Source organism: Nicotiana tomentosiformis, chromosome 11 (genome assembly GCF_000390325.3).
Source record: "Nicotiana tomentosiformis chromosome 11, ASM39032v3, whole genome shotgun sequence".
Classification (NCBI taxonomy): domain Eukaryota; kingdom Viridiplantae; phylum Streptophyta; class Magnoliopsida; order Solanales; family Solanaceae; genus Nicotiana; species Nicotiana tomentosiformis.
Genome location: NC_090822.1, coordinates 8494377 through 8513184, shown reverse-complemented (window position 1 = coordinate 8513184; position 18808 = coordinate 8494377). Strand labels below are relative to the sequence as shown.

The 18808-nt window shown below is 37.7% G+C and overlaps 1 protein-coding gene across 1 annotated transcript; it reads left to right on the top strand.

Annotated features, from left to right (window-relative positions):
- Positions 1-762: 762 nt before the first annotated feature.
- Positions 763-1736, top strand: LOC108944922 (UPF0057 membrane protein At4g30660-like). The gene is made up of 2 exons (XM_018770379.2): positions 763-918; positions 1425-1736. The coding sequence occupies exons 1-2, from the start codon at positions 829-831 to the stop codon at positions 1548-1550; spliced, it is 216 nt and encodes a 71-aa protein (XP_018625895.1). The 5' UTR covers positions 763-828; the 3' UTR covers positions 1551-1736.
- The last annotated feature ends 17072 nt before the right edge of the window (positions 1737-18808 follow it).

Below are 18808 nucleotides of genomic sequence, written 5' to 3'. Positions count from 1 at the left end.
CCATCTCAAAGTGTTTCCAAACATGTGAGCACACTCTAGAAGCACGAGGCATGATTTAACTTGAACCTAACAAAAATGGTAACCACACTTCACTTGATAATTGTAATTTTGTAGTGGCTATCATAAATAATTGATAAAACTTGAAATATTAATTACTTGAGAACTTGAGAGCAATAATCAAGAAGGAATTGAGACTTCAGAGAAAATTAGAGTAGAATAATAGAGCAAGTTGTGAGACAAAATGAAGAAGAGGAGTGGAGGGACTATTTTATTAACGGGGTAGGCCGAAATAGCTAAATTTGTAAAAATAAAAGGGTTGTTGCCCAACGATCATTTTTGAATTGGACCGTTGGCAACAGTCAAAGAAAAAAATTCCAACAGAAACCGAGCTAGAACCTAGTAAAAACCCGTGAACGGGTTATCGAACTAGCCGGATTCTGGTGCATCGGTAGCCAAAAATAGCCCGACCCCGTCCGGCACAACCCCTACCCTAGCCAACCAGTACCCCCTTATCAGATTGGGCTGACCGGGCTAAATCGGGTCGTGTCGTTAATGGGCTAGTCCGACCCTTTTAACACCCTTAGAAATTAGAATAGTACTAATTTCCAATTTAAGCAATAAAAAAGCTCCCATTACTTTTGCATTTTCTTAATTTAGAAGCAAAAAGCAGGATTTAAGAAATTTCCTATGCCAAGTGCCAACTCATTTCAGACATTGTTACAAAATATAAATCACAGTCATTGCCTTCCATTTCACCGAGTCATAATTTTCTCAACACAACTCCCCCCCCCCCCCCCCCCCCCAAAACCAATCCCCTACCCCCCAAGAATGGACTCAAGATGTGCAATTCTATGTGAAGTTTTACTAGCAATCTTGCTTCCTCCTCTTGGTGTTTGCCTCCGCCATGGTTGCTGCACTGTAAGATCTCCCTTTTCTCTTCTATTTATCCAAAAAATTGCAAAAAGATTCAATTTTTTGTAATTTTTTTAAAATACTTTGATTTGGACGATTGTTATATAGAATGAACTGAAAAGGGTATTTGTGATTTGGTCAATTGTTTTAGGGGATTCAGTCATGTTTTTTTTAATTTTTTTTTTGCAATTTTATCCAAGTATGAAAAAAAATCAATTTTTTTTGTATATTTTATTAAAAAACTTTGATTTGGTGATTGTTTTTGGGGATGAACTGAAAAGGGTGTTTGAGAAATGAGTCAATGATCTAGGGGATTTAGTGATTTTTTTTTTTTTTTGGTTGTAATTTATCTAAATTATGAAAAAGATTCCATCATTTTGCATTTTTTTTAAAAAACTTTGATTTGGGTGATTGATTTAGGGGATGAACTGAAAAGGGTATTTGAGAAATGTATCAATTATTTAGGGGATTTAATGATTTTTTTTAATTTTTAATTTTGTAATTTTTTGCAGGTGGAGTTCTTGATTTGCTTGGTGTTGACCATATTGGGCTATGTTCCTGGAATTATCTATGCTCTCTATGCTATCCTTTGTGTTGACCGTGAACCACCATATGATCATTATCGCGATCTTGCTTAAAAAATTCTATTTTTCTAAATCTTTTTCATTTGCCTTGTTGAATACACCATTTCAGATTGTGGTGTTGTTGTCTTGTTTCAGCTTGTATTTTACTTCTTTGCTTGTAATTTAGACTTGAACTTTGGATGAATTGTACCCTATGTCACTTGTTCTGAAATCTGAATCAACTGTTGCAGTTTTAATTTATGGGTTAGTCCCCTTATTGCAGTTTCTTTCTTTCCTTGAGCCGAAGGTCTATCGGAAATAATGTCTTTAACTTCACAAGTAGGGGTACAAGTAGGGGTAAGGTGTGTGTACATACTACCCTAGATTTGTTGTTGTTGTTGGTCCCTTTATTGCCTTTTGTTTTGAGGTGTTTGTTTGATTTCTCATTGTTTTGATCAGTTCTTAGTGTCAATCTGTTGGAATTAGGGGTACATAAAAGATTCTATTTTGGTTTGGAGAGAGATCAATGTCCTATTTAGATAAGCTCCTAATTATAGTAATTGATTTAGTTAGTTATTTGCTTTGTGATTTAGTGGTAAAGTATTTCAAGATTAACTTGGTGCAACAACAACAACAACAACCCAGTATAATCTCACTAGTGGGGTCTGAGGAGGGTAGTGTGTACGCAGACCTTACCCCTACCATGAGGTAGAGAAGCTGTTTCCAATAGACTCTCAGCATCCTTCCCTCCAAGAACTCCGCACCTTACTCTTAGGGTGACTCGAACTCACAACCTCTTGGTTGGAAGTGGAGGTTGCTTACCATCAGAGCAACCCCTCTTGTCTAAAATTGGTGGTGTCTCCTAAAAATGGAAATTATGAGCAGAAGTAGGGTACATAAATAGTTATGTATAAAGTAATTCTTGAAACTTCGATTAATTATAAAGGAAAAAGTGCAGTTTTGAGCAGAGTGTCTGCCGGAAACAACCTCTTTACCTTCACAAGGTAAGGGTAAAGTCTGCGAATATATTATCATACCACACTTGTGGGAATACACTAGGTATGTTGTTGTTGTCGAAGAAAAGATAGAGTTTTGACTAACCAAATATCCAATATAGAACTATTTCAAACAAATTGAGTATATGAACTTTTTAGAGAAAGAATAATTCACTGATCAGCTAGACGTTGATGCGTCTAGATTCTGAGCCTTGACTCAGATATAGTGTGCTTTATAACTTCATAAAATTAGTCTACATTGATGATGATCACATGGTTTCTCTATTAGTTTTAATCTACTTCGCGCGGACTCTACAAATGCTATTCGCACTCGTGTCGGGTCCTCCAAAAATAAACTATTTTTGGAGGATCCGACACGCACCAGACGACATCTTTGACGTGAAGTTTATGTTTATTCTTGAGGAGCCTAGTAAAATGTAATTTAAGCTCGTGCGTCCAGGATTGTCAATTTAAAGATTTAGCTAGAGTTTTAAGGAGTTTCATAACAGTTTAGGCTCGATATCAAATAGCATTGTGATTTGCAAGGATTGTCAATTTAAAGATTTAGCTAGAGTTTTAAGGAGTTTCATAACAGTTTAGGCTCGATATCAGATAGTATTGTGATTTGCAATTTAGGCTCATGCATTGAAGAATGTCAACTTGCATCTTTTTATTTAGATAGAGATTTGGTGAGCTCTTTATGAGCTATAATTTCACTCGTCACATATCATCTTCATCAACGTTGCAGCATGATTCCTAAAGTTTTGGATTAATTCCTCTCCCAAGATAGAACGATACATTTTTGTAATACTGACAATAAAAATTACAAAACTTTAATGAGCTCAACAAATAACAGCAAATCAACTGATACTTTTGTTATTCCCGGTCAATATTCCTGTATTTGTAAATATTAATTCTGCAAAATATAAGTTAACGTAATGAAACAATAATAATAAATTCGAGCCCACTGAATTCACAGTGTTTCCTTAAGGAATTTAATCCCCTCCTAGTACCCAAGGTAATGGATTATTTCCTCCCAGGATAGAACGAATAACACACTGGTGTAGCGGTACTTCAAACCCCAGTGTTTCGGCGAACACAAAGTTCGGTAGCAAATCACACTTACAGTTGCTTTGTTTGAAGTTAAAAACAATGCAGAACGAAGGAGTATATACTCAGAAAAACGTATGGAAGTTCTGAGAGGAAGGAATGCAATGTATAGCCAATTTGTTGAGCGAATTGTATGTTGAGTTTTTTGTATCTCTTCAACATTTGCTGCTCATATATATAGCAGCCAAGAAGGAGTGCAAGACCAAACGTCCACCCTTCATGGTGGAGCAAGCATTACATGTTTGTGGAGCAAGCACTTCATGTTTGTGGAGCAAGCACTTCATGGTGGGAAGACCATTATCCGGCTGCCAAATTATCAATACACGGATTGGAAAATATCCGTTTATAAATACGGATAATCTTACGTTAATATTTACTATTAACAAATAAATTTGGTCCAAAAAATTAATCAATCAATCGATCATTTGACCAAATCCAAATCCAAATCCAAATCCAAATCCAAATCCGAAGCCGAAGCCGAAGCCGAAGTCGTAGCCGTAGCCGAAGCCGAGCCGAGCGAGCGACGACGACGACGGCGCGAGGCTTGCTTTCTTCTTAACTCTTTAAGAGCTACAAGAAAAGCAATTATATATATACCCACCAAAAATGTCTTCCACTTCCAATATGGGACAATGTCTCATTGTTAAGAGGGGGAAACTTAAAATTTTACTCAAAATTTCATTTTCCCTCCATTTCCCATTCACCCTCATTTTAAGAATATTACATCTTAAAATAAAACCTCAACAATCCCCCACATGAATGGGGAATGGCTATATCACAGAAGTATGCATGAAAAACTGTGTGATTTACAAGCAAGGATTAATTGCATCTGGATAAGTAGGTTTCCCTTTGAACTTTCCGTAGTAAACTTATGTCGGATATACTCGGTCAATCGGTAGATTTGATATCTTTGAACCGTCGATCTTTGGTGTATACCTAGACAATCATAAGTCACACAATCAACCCTTAACCGTCTTTGGTTCTCATTGTTGTGTTCGTTTCAGCCATGAACACCGCCTGGTTTCATAAGTGCGTAGAAAACTGGCCTTACAAAGTTCTCCTTGAAGCGGCTCACACTTCACACTTAAATAGGTGATTCCTAAACGTGTCATCCTGTAGATACACTATTTGATATACCCCGTATCAAATTTAGAAATCATTAAAAAGCCTTAATGCTTTATCCTTGGTACTGAACATTGTCTCATCACGAGAATGGACTAAAATTTTATTTGACAATGTTGAACCGTCATTAATGACTTTGTTTGATCTCTTTGAACCTAGATCTTTGGGATCTCCAGTCTTCTAGGTAGAGTTACCGCCACAATGACTTGTTCTCGGCCATAGCCCCATTTCCCTTGATGATTTCTCAACTACCTCTCTAGTTAGGCCTTTTGTAAGTGGATCCGACACATTATCACTTGACTTTACATAGTCAATTGTGATAATTCCTCTAGAGAGTAATTGCCTAACGGTTTTATGTCTTCGTCGTATATGACGAGATTTACCGTTATACATGACGCTCCCAGCCCTTCCAATTGCCGCTTGACTATCACAATGTATGCATATTGGTGCCAACGGTTTGGGCCAAAATGGAATGTCTTCCAAGAAATTCCGGAGCCATTCAGCTTCTTCACCGGCTTTATCTAAGGCTATGAATTCAGCCTCCATTGTAGAGCGGGCAATACATGTTTGTTTGGACGACTTCCAAGATACCGCTCCTCCACCAATAGTGAATACATATCCACTCGTGGACTTAGAATCAGTTGAACCGGTGATCCAATTTGCATCACAGTATCCCTCAATCACCGCAGGGAAATTACTGTAGTGCAATTCAAAGTTCTGGGTATGTTCTAAATATCCCAAAACTCGTTTCATTGCCATCCAATGAGATTGGCCTGGATTGCTCGTATATCGACTCAGTTTACTTATAGCACAAGCTATGTCTGGTCGTGTACAATTCATGATATACATTAAGCATCCCAATACACGAGCATAATCCAATTGTGATATGCTTTGGCCTATGTTCTTTGCTAATGCAAGATTCACGTCAATTGGAGTCTTTGCAACTTTAAAGCCCAAGTGCTTGAATTTTTCAAGTACTGTCTTAATATAATGAGATTGTGACAATGCCAGACCTTGAGGAGTCTTATTGATCTTAATTCCCAGAATTAAATCAGCAACTCCCAAGTCTTTCATATCAAACTTGCTATTGAGCATACGCTTAGTAGCATTTATGTTGGCAATGTCATTACTCATTATCAACATATCATCCACATATAGGCAAACAATGACTATGTGATTTGGAACATTTTTTAATGTACACGCATTTATCACATTCATTTATCTTAAAACCATTTGACAACATTGTTTGGTCAAATTTCGCATGCCATTGTTTGGGTGCTTGTTTTAGTCCGTAAAGAGACTTAACAAGTCTACATACCTTCTTTTCTTTACCTGGAACCACAAACCCTTCAGGTTGTTCCATGTAAATTTCTTCCTCCAACTCTCCATTTAAGAAGGCCGTCTTAACATCCATTTGATGAATTTCAAGACCATACACTGCAGCTAATGCTACTAACATCCGTATGGACGTAATTCTTGTAACTGGAGAGTATGTATCAAAGTAGTCTAGACCTTCTCGTTGTCTATACCCTTTGACTACGAGCCTTGCCTTGAATTTATCAATAGTGCCATCATCTTTGATTTTTCTCTTAAAAATCCATTTAGAACCCAAAGGTTTATTTCCAGGAGGAAGATCAACCAATTCCCATGTATGGTTGTTCAATATGGATTCTATTTCACTATTGACTGCCTCTTTCCAAAACAATGATTCCGAAGAAGTCATAGCTTCTTTAAATGTTTGAGGCTCATTCTCCAATAAGAAAGTCACAAAATCTGGTCCAAATGAAGTAGATGTTCTTTGACGTTTACTACGTCTTGGATTCTCCTGATTACATGTACTTTCTTTTGTTTCTTCCCGAGGTCGTTTAGATCCTTCACCAAACGACTCACATTCCTTTTTATACGGATATATATTTTCAAAAAACTCAGCATTATCTGATTCTATAACCGTATTATTATGAATGTCGGGATTTTCTGATTTATGAACCAGAAATCGATATGCTTTACTATTTGTCGCATATCCTATGAAAACACAATCAACGGTTTTCGGTCCTATCTTTACCCTTTTGGGTTTAGGAACTTGCACTTTTGCCAAACACCCCCACACTTTAAAATAATTCAAGTTGGGCTTCCTTCCTTTCCATTGTTCATAAGGAATGGATTGTGTTTTGCTATGGGGCACTCGATTTAATATTCGATTAGCCGTAAGAATGGCTTCCCCCCACAAGTTCTGTGGCAAACCAGAACTTATCAACAACGCATTCATCATCTCCTTTAATGTGCGATTCTTTCTTTCCGCAATCCCATTAGATTGGGGCGTGTAAGGGGCTGTTGTTTGATGAATAATTCCATATTCTAAACATATTTCTTCAAAAGGAGATTCATATTCACCACCCCTATCACTTCTTATCATTTTTACTTTCTTGTTAAGTTGCGTTTCAACTTCATTTTTGTATTGCCTGAATGCATCTATTGCTTCATCTTTACTATTCAGTAAGTAAACATAGCAATATCGAGTACCATCGTCAATAAAAGTTATGAAATACTTTTTTCCACCGCGAGATGGTATTGACTTCATGTCACAAATATCTGTGTGAATTAAGTCTAAAGGATTTGAATTCCTTTCAACTGACTTATAAGGATGTTTAACATACTTAGATTCCACACATATTTGACATTTTGATTTTTCGCATTCAAACTTGGGCAGTACTTCCAAGTTAATCATTTTCCGCAAGGTTTTATAATTGACATGACCCAAACGTATATGCCATAAATCATTTGACTCAAGTAAGTAAGAAGAAGCTGAAATATTATTATTATTTTCAACAACCATTACATTTAGGTTGAAAAGGCCCTCGGTGAGGTAACCTTTTCCCACAAATATTTCATTCTTACTAATTACAACCTTGTTGGATACAAAAATGCACTTAAAACCGTGCTTAACAAGAAGTCCAGTAGAGACTAAATTCTTTCTCATTTCGGGAACATGAAGGACATTGTTCAAAGTCATGACCTTGCCAGAAGTCATTTTTAGAAATACCTTCCCATATCCTTCAACTTTTGCTGTTGAAGCATTTCCCATATAAACTGTCTCTCCGGGTTCAGCAAGAGCATAGGTAGCAAAAGCCTCTCTAACTGCACAAACATGGCGAGTGGCTCCTGAATCAAACCACCACAGTTTAGGATTTCCCACCAAGTTACATTCAGAGAGCATGGCACACAAGTTATCAACATCATCATGGTTTACTACCATGTTTGCTTGACCCCTTTTCTTGTCTTTCTTCGGAGCACGACACTCCGTAGATTTGTGTCCGGTTTTCCCACAGTTGTAGCAGTTTCCACTGAACCGCTTCTTGCTTGGGTTGTATTTCGGACCAGAAGCCTTCTTCCTCTTTTTGTTAGCTTCAAAAATATTTGCTCCCATTATTGTTGAATTTCCACGGCCTCTCCTTTCAGCAGCTTTATTGTCCTCTTCGATTCTCAACCGAACAATGAGATCTTCAAGGGACATTTCCTTTCGTTTGTGTTTCAAATAATTTTTGAAGTCCTTCCACAACGGAGGCAACTTCTCAATCATTGCTGCTACTTGGAATGCTTCGTTGATTACAAGACCTTCAGCAAGTAGATCATGAATAATCACTTGCAATTCCTGGACTTGAGTAATAACAGACTTGCTATCTATCATTTTGTAGTCCAGAAATTTTGCGGCAACGAATTTCTTCATCCCGGCATCTTCAGTCTTATATTTCTTTTCAAGCGCATTCCACAATTCTTTGGATGTCTCCATGCTACTGTATACATTATACAGATTATCATCCAGTCCGCTAAGAATATAATTCTTGCATAAAAAATCAGAATGCTTCCACGCTTCAATCACGAGAAAGCGTTCATTATCTGGAGTTTTATCCGGCAGATCAGGAACATCTTCCTTGATGAACTTCTGTAGACATAACGTAGTTAAGTAGAAGAACATCTTCTGCTGCCAGCATTTGAAATCAATCCCGAAAAATTTTCCGGGTTTTTCTGCCGGTGCCAACGCCGGTGTTCGGCTTGTCGTTGCGTTGGCAGTCGCCATCGGAACAGCTTGGTTTTCGTTTTCAGTCATCATCTTTTTCAGAAAAGAATGACACAAACAAACGTTTAATACACGTTTTCAAACTGGAGTAAAAATCACGTAGATTTTAATATCCAACAAAACGCCACGAAGGCTTAACTCTCCAAAACGGGAGTACACAAACCACAAAGGTTTTAGTTTGCAGAATAATAAGAATAACACAAGTACATAAATAAATATTAAATTCCTTAAGATTGTTATTCCCGGTCAATATTCCTGTATTTGTAAATATTAATTCTGCAAAATATAAGTTAACGTAATAAAACAATAATAATAAATTCGAGCCCACTGAATTCACAGTGTTTCCTTAAGGAATTTAATCCCCTCCTAGTACCCAAGGTAATGGATTATTTCCTCCCAGGATAGAACGAATAACACACTGGTGTAGCGGTACTTCAAACACCAGTGTTTCGGCGAACACAAAGTTCGGTAGCAAATCACACTTACAGTTGCTTTGTTTGAAGTTAAAAACAATGCAGAACGAAGGAGTATATACTCAGAAAAACGTATGGAAGTTCTGAGAGGAAGGAATGCAATGTATAGCCAATTTGTTGAGCGAATTGTATGTTGAGTTTTTTGTATCTCTTCAACATTTGCTGCTCATATATATAGCAGCCAAGAAGGAGTGCAAGACCAAACGTCCACCCTTCATGGTGGAGCAAGCATTACATGTTTGTGGAGCAAGCACTTCATGTTTGTGGAGCAAGCACTTCATGGTGGGAAGACCATTATCCGGCTGCCAAATTATCAATACACGGATTGGAAAATATCCGTTTACAAATACGGATAATCTTACGTTAATATTTACTATTAACAAATAAATTTGGTCCAAAAAATTAATCAATCAATCGATCATTTGACCAAATCCAAATCCAAATCCAAATCCAAATCCGAAGCCGAAGCCGAAGCCGAAGCCGAAGCCGTAGCCGTAGCCGAAGCCGAGCCGAGCGAGCGACGACGACGACGGCGCGAGGCTTGCTTTCTTCTTAACTCTTTAAGAGCTACAAGAAAAGCAATTATATATATACCCACCAAAAATGTCTTCCACTTCCAATATGAGACAATGTCTCATTGTTAAGAGGGGGAAACTTAAAATTTTACTCAAAATTTCATTTTCCCTCCATTTCCCATTCACCCTCATTTTAAGAATATTACATCTTAAAATAAAACCTCAACAATCCCCCACATGAATGGGGAATGGATATATCACGGAAGTATGCATGAAAAACTGTGTGATTTACAAGCAAGGATTAATTGCATCTGGATAAGTAGGTTTCCCTTTGAACTTTCCGTAGTAAACTTATGTCGGATATACTCGGTCAATCGGTAGATTTGATATCTTTGAACCGTCGATCTTTGGTGTATACCTAGACAACCATAAGTCACACAATCAACCCTTAACCGTCTTTGGTTCTCATTGTTGTGTTCGTTTCAGCCATGAACACCGCCTGGTTTCATAAGTGCGTAGAAAACTGGCCTTACAAAGTTCTCCTTGAAGCGGCTCACACTTCACACTTAAATAGGTGATTCCTAAACGTGTCATCCTGTAGATACACTATTTGATATACCCCGTATCAAATTTAGAAATCATTAAAAAGCCTTAATGCTTTATCCTTGGTACTGAACATTGTCTCATCACGAGAATGGACTAAAATTTTATTTGACAATGTTGAACCGTCATTAATGACTTTGTTTGATCTCTTTGAACCTAGATCTTGGGATCTCCAGTCTTCTAGGTAGAGTTACCGCCACAATGACTTGTTCTCGGCCATAGCCCCATTCCCCTTGATGATTTCTCAACTACCTCTCTAGTTAGGCCTTTTGTAAGTGGATCCGACACATTATCACTTGACTTTACATAGTCAATTGTGATAATTCCTCTAGAGAGTAATTGTCTAACGGTTTTATGTCTTCGTCGTATATGACGAGATTTACCGTTATACATGACGCTCCCAGCCCTTCCAATTGCCGCTTGACTATCACAATGTATGCATATTGGTGCCAACGGTTTGGGCCAAAATGGAATGTCTTCCAAGAAATTCCGGAGCCATTCAGCTTCTTCACCGGCTTTATCTAAGGCTATGAATTCAGCCTCCATTGTAGAGCGGGCAATACATGTTTGTTTGGACGACTTCCAAGATACCGCTCCTCCACCAATAGTGAATACATATCCACTCGTGGACTTAGAATCAGTTGAACCGGTGATCCAATTTGCATCACAGTATCCCTCAATCACCGCAGGGAAATTACTGTAGTGCAATTCAAAGTTCTGGGTATGTTCTAAATATCCCAAAACTCGTTTCATTGCCATCCAATGAGATTGGCCTGGATTGCTCGTATATCGACTCAGTTTACTTATAGCACAAGCTATGTCTGGTCGTGTACAATTCATGATATACATTAAGCATCCCAATACACGAGCATAATCCAATTGTGATATGCTTTGGCCTTTGTTCTTTGCTAATGCAAGATTCACGTCAATTGGAGTCTTTGCAACTTTAAAGCCCAAGTGCTTGAATTTTTCAAGTACTGTCTTAATATAATGAGATTGTGACAATGCCAGACCTTGAGGAGTCTTATTGATCTTAATTCCCAGAATTAAATCAGCAACTCCCAAGTCTTTCATATCAAACTTGCTATTGAGCATACGCTTAGTAGCATTTATGTTGGCAATGTCATTACTCATTATCAACATATCATCCACATATAGGCAAACAATGACTATGTGATTTGGAACATTTTTTAATGTACACGCATTTATCACATTCATTTATCTTAAAACCATTTGACAACATTGTTTGGTCAAATTTCGCATGCCATTGTTTGGGTGCTTGTTTTAGTCCGTAAAGAGACTTAACAAGTCTACATACCTTCTTTTCTTTACCTGGAACCACAAACCCTTCAGGTTGTTCCATGTAAATTTCTTCCTCCAACTCTCCATTTAAGAAGGCCGTCTTAACATCCATTTGATGAATTTCAAGACCATACACTGCAGCTAATGCTACTAACATCCGTATGGACGTAATTCTTGTAACTGGAGAGTATGTATCAAAGTAGTCTAGATCTTCTCGTTGTCTATACCCTTTGACTACGAGCCTTGCCTTGAATTTATCAATAGTGCCATCATCTTTGATTTTTCTCTTAAAAATCCATTTAGAACCCAAAGGTTTATTTCCAGGAGGAAGATCAACCAATTCCCATGTATGGTTGTTCAATATGGATTCTATTTCACTATTGACTGCCTCTTTCCAAAACAATGATTCCGAAGAAGTCATAGCTTCTTTAAATGTTTGAGGCTCATTCTCCAATAAGAAAGTCACAAAATCTGGTCCAAATGAAGTAGACGTTCTTTGACGTTTACTACGTCTTGGATTCTCCTGATTACATGTACTTTCTTTTGTTTCTTCCCGAGGTCGTTTAGATCCTTCACCAAACGACTCACATTCCTTTTTATACGGATATATATTTTCAAAAAACTCAGCATTATCTGATTCTATAACCGTATTATTATGAATGTCGGGATTTTCTGATTTATGAACCAGAAATCGATATGCTTTACTATTTGTCGCATATCCTATGAAAACACAATCAACGGTTTTCGGTCCTATCTTTACCCTTTTGGGTTTAGGAACTTGCACTTTTGCCAAACACCCCCACACTTTAAAATAATTCAAGTTGGGCTTCCTTCCTTTCCATTGTTCATAAGGAATGGATTGTGTTTTGCTATGGGGCACTCGATTTAATATTCGATTAGCCGTAAGAATGGCTTCCCCCCACAAGTTCTGTGGCAAACTAGAACTTATCAACAACGCATTCATCATCTCCTTTAATGTGCGATTCTTTCTTTCCGCAATCCCATTAGATTGGGGCGTGTAAGGGGCTGTTGTTTGATGAATAATTCCATATTCTAAACATATTTCTTCAAAAGGAGATTCATATTCACCACCCCTATCACTTCTTATCATTTTTACTTTCTTGTTAAGTTGCGTTTCAACTTCATTTTTGTATTGCCTGAATGCGTCTATTGCTTCATCTTTACTATTCAGTAAGTAAACATAGCAATATCGAGTACCATCGTCAATAAAAGTTATGAAATACTTCTTTCCACCGCGAGATGGTATTGACTTCATGTCACAAATATCTGTGTGAATTAAGTCTAAAGGATTTGAATTCCTTTCAACTGACTTATAAGGATGTTTAACATACTTAGATTCCACACATATTTGACATTTTGATTTTTCGCATTCAAACTTGGGCAGTACTTCCAAGTTAATCATTTTCCGCAAGGTTTTATAATTGACATGACCCAAACGTACATGCCATAAATCATTTGACTCAAGTAAGTAAGAAGAAGCTGAAATATTATTATTATTTTCAACAACCATTACATTTAGGTTGAAAAGGCCCTCGGTGAGGTAACCTTTTCCCACAAATATTTCATTCTTACTAATTACAACCTTGTTGGATACAAAAATGCACTTAAAACCGTGCTTAACAAGAAGTCCAGTAGAGACTAAATTCTTTCTCATTTCGGGAACATGAAGGACATTGTTCAAAGTCATGACCTTGCCAGAAGTCATTTTTAGAAATACCTTCCCATATCCTTCAACTTTTGCTGTTGAAGCATTTCCCATATAAACTGTCTCTCCGGGTTCAGCAAGAGCATAGGTAGCAAAAGCCTCTCTAACTGCACAAACATGGCGAGTGGCTCCTGAATCAAACCACCACAGTTTAGGATTTCCCACCAAGTTACATTCAGAGAGCATGGCACACAAGTTATCAACATCATCATGGTTTACTACCATGTTTGCTTGACCCCTTTTCTTGTCTTTCTTCGGAGCACGACACTCCGTAGATTTGTGTCCGGTTTTCCCACAGTTGTAGCAGTTTCCACTGAACCGCTTCTTGCTTGGGTTGTATTTCGGACCAGAAGCCTTCTTCCTCTTTTTGTTAGCTTCAAAAATATTTGCTCCCATTATTGTTGAATTTCCACGGCCTCTCCTTTCAGCAGCTTTATTGTCCTCTTCGATTCTCAACCGAACAATGAGATCTTCAAGGGACATTTCCTTTCGTTTGTGTTTCAAATAATTTTTGAAGTCCTTCCACAACGGAGGCAACTTCTCAATCATTGCTGCTACTTGGAATGCTTCGTTGATTACAAGACCTTCAGCAAGTAGATCATGAATAATCACTTGCAATTCCTGGACTTGAGTAATAACAGACTTGCTATCTATCATTTTGTAGTCCAGAAATTTTGCGGCAACGAATTTCTTCATCCCGGCATCTTCAGTCTTATATTTCTTTTCAAGCGCATTCCACAATTCTTTGGATGTCTCCATGCTACTGTATACATTATACAGATTATCATCCAGTCCGCTAAGAATATAATTCTTGCATAAAAAATCAGAATGCTTCCACGCTTCAATCACGAGAAAGCGTTCATTATCTGGAGTTTTATCCGGCAGATCAGGAACATCTTCCTTGATGAACTTCTGTAGACATAACGTAGTTAAGTAGAAGAACATCTTCTGCTGCCAGCATTTGAAATCAATCCCGAAAAATTTTCCGGGTTTTTCTGCCGGTGCCAACGCCGGTGTTCGGCTTGTCGTTGCGTTGGCAGTCGCCATCGGAACAGCTTGGTTTTCGTTTTCAGTCATCATCTTTTTCAGAAAAGAATGACACAAACAAACGTTTAATACACGTTTTCAAACTGGAGTAAAAATCACGTAGATTTTAATATCCAACAAAACGCCACGAAGGCTTAACTCTCCAAAACGGGAGTACACAAACCACAAAGGTTTTAGTTTGCAGAATAATAAGAATAACACAAGTACATAAATAAATATTAAATTCCTTAAGATTGTTATTCCCGGTCAATATTCCTGTATTTGTAAATATTAATTCTGCAAAATATAAGTTAACGTAATAAAACAATAATAATAAATTCGAGCCCACTGAATTCACAGTGTTTCCTTAAGGAATTTAATCCCCTCCTAGTACCCAAGGTAATGGATTATTTCCTCCCAGGATAGAACGAATAACACACTGGTGTAGCGGTACTTCAAACACCAGTGTTTCGGCGAACACAAAGTTCGGTAGCAAATCACACTTACAGTTGCTTTGTTTGAAGTTAAAAACAATGCAGAACGAAGGAGTATATACTCAGAAAAACGTATGGAAGTTCTGAGAGGAAGGAATGCAATGTATAGCCAATTTGTTGAGCGAATTGTATGTTGAGTTTTTTGTATCTCTTCAACATTTGCTGCTCATATATATAGCAGCCAAGAAGGAGTGCAAGACCAAACGTCCACCCTTCATGGTGGAGCAAGCATTACATGTTTGTGGAGCAAGCACTTCATGTTTGTGGAGCAAGCACTTCATGGTGGGAAGACCATTATCCGGCTGCCAAATTATCAATACACGGATTGGAAAATATCCGTTTACAAATACGGATAATCTTACGTTAATATTTACTATTAACAAATAAATTTGGTCCAAAAAATTAATCAATCAATCGATCATTTGACCAAATCCAAATCCAAATCCAAATCCAAATCCGAAGCCGAAGCCGAAGCCGAAGCCGAAGCCGTAGCCGTAGCCGAAGCCGAGCCGAGCGAGCGACGACGACGACGGCGCGAGGCTTGCTTTCTTCTTAACTCTTTAAGAGCTACAAGAAAAGCAATTATATATATACCCACCAAAAATGTCTTCCACTTCCAATATGAGACAATGTCTCATTGTTAAGAGGGGGAAACTTAAAATTTTACTCAAAATTTCATTTTCCCTCCATTTCCCATTCACCCTCATTTTAAGAATATTACATCTTAAAATAAAACCTCAACAATCCCCCACATGAATGGGGAATGGATATATCACGGAAGTATGCATGAAAAACTGTGTGATTTACAAGCAAGGATTAATTGCATCTGGATAAGTAGGTTTCCCTTTGAACTTTCCGTAGTAAACTTATGTCGGATATACTCGGTCAATCGGTAGATTTGATATCTTTGAACCGTCGATCTTTGGTGTATACCTAGACAACCATAAGTCACACAATCAACCCTTAACCGTCTTTGGTTCTCATTGTTGTGTTCGTTTCAGCCATGAACACCGCCTGGTTTCATAAGTGCGTAGAAAACTGGCCTTACAAAGTTCTCCTTGAAGCGGCTCACACTTCACACTTAAATAGGTGATTCCTAAACGTGTCATCCTGTAGATACACTATTTGATATACCCCGTATCAAATTTAGAAATCATTAAAAAGCCTTAATGCTTTATCCTTGGTACTGAACATTGTCTCATCACGAGAATGGACTAAAATTTTATTTGACAATGTTGAACCGTCATTAATGACTTTGTTTGATCTCTTTGAACCTAGATCTTGGGATCTCCAGTCTTCTAGGTAGAGTTACCGCCACAATGACTTGTTCTCGGCCATAGCCCCATTCCCCTTGATGATTTCTCAACTACCTCTCTAGTTAGGCCTTTTGTAAGTGGATCCGACACATTATCACTTGACTTTACATAGTCAATTGTGATAATTCCTCTAGAGAGTAATTGTCTAACGGTTTTATGTCTTCGTCGTATATGACGAGATTTACCGTTATACATGACGCTCCCAGCCCTTCCAATTGCCGCTTGACTATCACAATGTATGCATATTGGTGCCAACGGTTTGGGCCAAAATGGAATGTCTTCCAAGAAATTCCGGAGCCATTCAGCTTCTTCACCGGCTTTATCTAAGGCTATGAATTCAGCCTCCATTGTAGAGCGGGCAATACATGTTTGTTTGGACGACTTCCAAGATACCGCTCCTCCACCAATAGTGAATACATATCCACTCGTGGACTTAGAATCAGTTGAACCGGTGATCCAATTTGCATCACAGTATCCCTCAATCACCGCAGGGAAATTACTGTAGTGCAATTCAAAGTTCTGGGTATGTTCTAAATATCCCAAAACTCGTTTCATTGCCATCCAATGAGATTGGCCTGGATTGCTCGTATATCGACTCAGTTTACTTATAGCACAAGCTATGTCTGGTCGTGTACAATTCATGATATACATTAAGCATCCCAATACACGAGCATAATCCAATTGTGATATGCTTTGGCCTTTGTTCTTTGCTAATGCAAGATTCACGTCAATTGGAGTCTTTGCAACTTTAAAGCCCAAGTGCTTGAATTTTTCAAGTACTGTCTTAATATAATGAGATTGTGACAATGCCAGACCTTGAGGAGTCTTATTGATCTTAATTCCCAGAATTAAATCAGCAACTCCCAAGTCTTTCATATCAAACTTGCTATTGAGCATACGCTTAGTAGCATTTATGTTGGCAATGTCATTACTCATTATCAACATATCATCCACATATAGGCAAACAATGACTATGTGATTTGGAACATTTTTTAATGTACACGCATTTATCACATTCATTTATCTTAAAACCATTTGACAACATTGTTTGGTCAAATTTCGCATGCCATTGTTTGGGTGCTTGTTTTAGTCCGTAAAGAGACTTAACAAGTCTACATACCTTCTTTTCTTTACCTGGAACCACAAACCCTTCAGGTTGTTCCATGTAAATTTCTTCCTCCAACTCTCCATTTAAGAAGGCCGTCTTAACATCCATTTGATGAATTTCAAGACCATACACTGCAGCTAATGCTACTAACATCCGTATGGACGTAATTCTTGTAACTGGAGAGTATGTATCAAAGTAGTCTAGATCTTCTCGTTGTCTATACCCTTTGACTACGAGCCTTGCCTTGAATTTATCAATAGTGCCATCATCTTTGATTTTTCTCTTAAAAATCCATTTAGAACCCAAAGGTTTATTTCCAGGAGGAAGATCAACCAATTCCCATGTATGGTTGTTCAATATGGATTCTATTTCACTATTGACTGCCTCTTTCCAAAACAATGATTCCGAAGAAGTCATAGCTTCTTTAAATGTTTGAGGCTCATTCTCCAATAAGAAAGTCACAAAATCTGGTCCAAATGAAGTAGACGTTCTTTGACGTTTACTACGTCTTGGATTCTCCTGATTACATGTACTTTCTTTTGTTTCTTCCCGAGGTCGTTTAGATCCTTCACCAAACGACTCACATTCCTTTTTATACGGATATATATTTTCAAAAAACTCAGCATTATCTGATTCTATAACCGTATTATTATGAATGTCGGGATTTTCTGATTTATGAACCAGAAATCGATATGCTTTACTATTTGTCGCATATCCTATGAAAACACAATCAACGGTTTTCGGTCCTATCTTTACCCTTTTGGGTTTAGGAACTTGCACTTTTGCCAAACACCCCCACACTTTAAAATAATTCAAGTTGGGCTTCCTTCCTTTCCATTGTTCATAAGGAATGGATTGTATTTTGCTATGGGGCACTCGATTTAATATTCGATTAGCCGTAAGAATGGCTTCCCCCACAAGTTCTGTGGCAAACCAGAACTTATCAACAACGCATTCATCATCTCCTTTAATGTGCGATTCTTTCTTTCCGCAATCCCATTAGATTGGGGCGTGTAAGGGGCTGTTGTTTGATGAATAATTCCATATTCTAAACATATTTCTTCAAAAGGAGATTCATATTCACCACCCCTATCACTTCTTATCATTTTTACTTTCTTGTTAAGTTGCGTTTCAACTTCATTTTTGTATTGCCTGAATGCGTCTATTGCTTCATCTTTACTATTCAGTAAGTAAACATAGCAATATCGAGTACCATCGTCAATAAAAGTTATGAAATACTTCTTTCCACCGCGAGATGGTATTGACTTCATGTCACAAATATCTGTGTGAATTAAGTCTAAAGGATTTGAATTCCTTTCAACTGACTTATAAGGATGTTTAACATACTTAGATTCCACACATATTTGACATTTTGATTTTTCGCATTCAAACTTGGGCAGTACTTCCAAGTTAATCATTTTCCGCAAGGTTTTATAATTGACATGACCCAAACGTACATGCCATAAAT

What these genes read in the sequence shown, in the direction of transcription:
- LOC108944922 (XM_018770379.2), top strand. Translation starts at nt 829, where the DNA reads ATGGACTCAAGATGTGCAATTCTATGTGAAGTTTTACTAGCAATCTTG. An exon ending in TCCGCCATGGTTGCTGCACT is followed by an intron (nt 919 to 1,424) that starts GTAAGATCTCCC and finishes AATTTTTTGCAG; the next exon opens with GTGGAGTTCTTGATTTGCTT.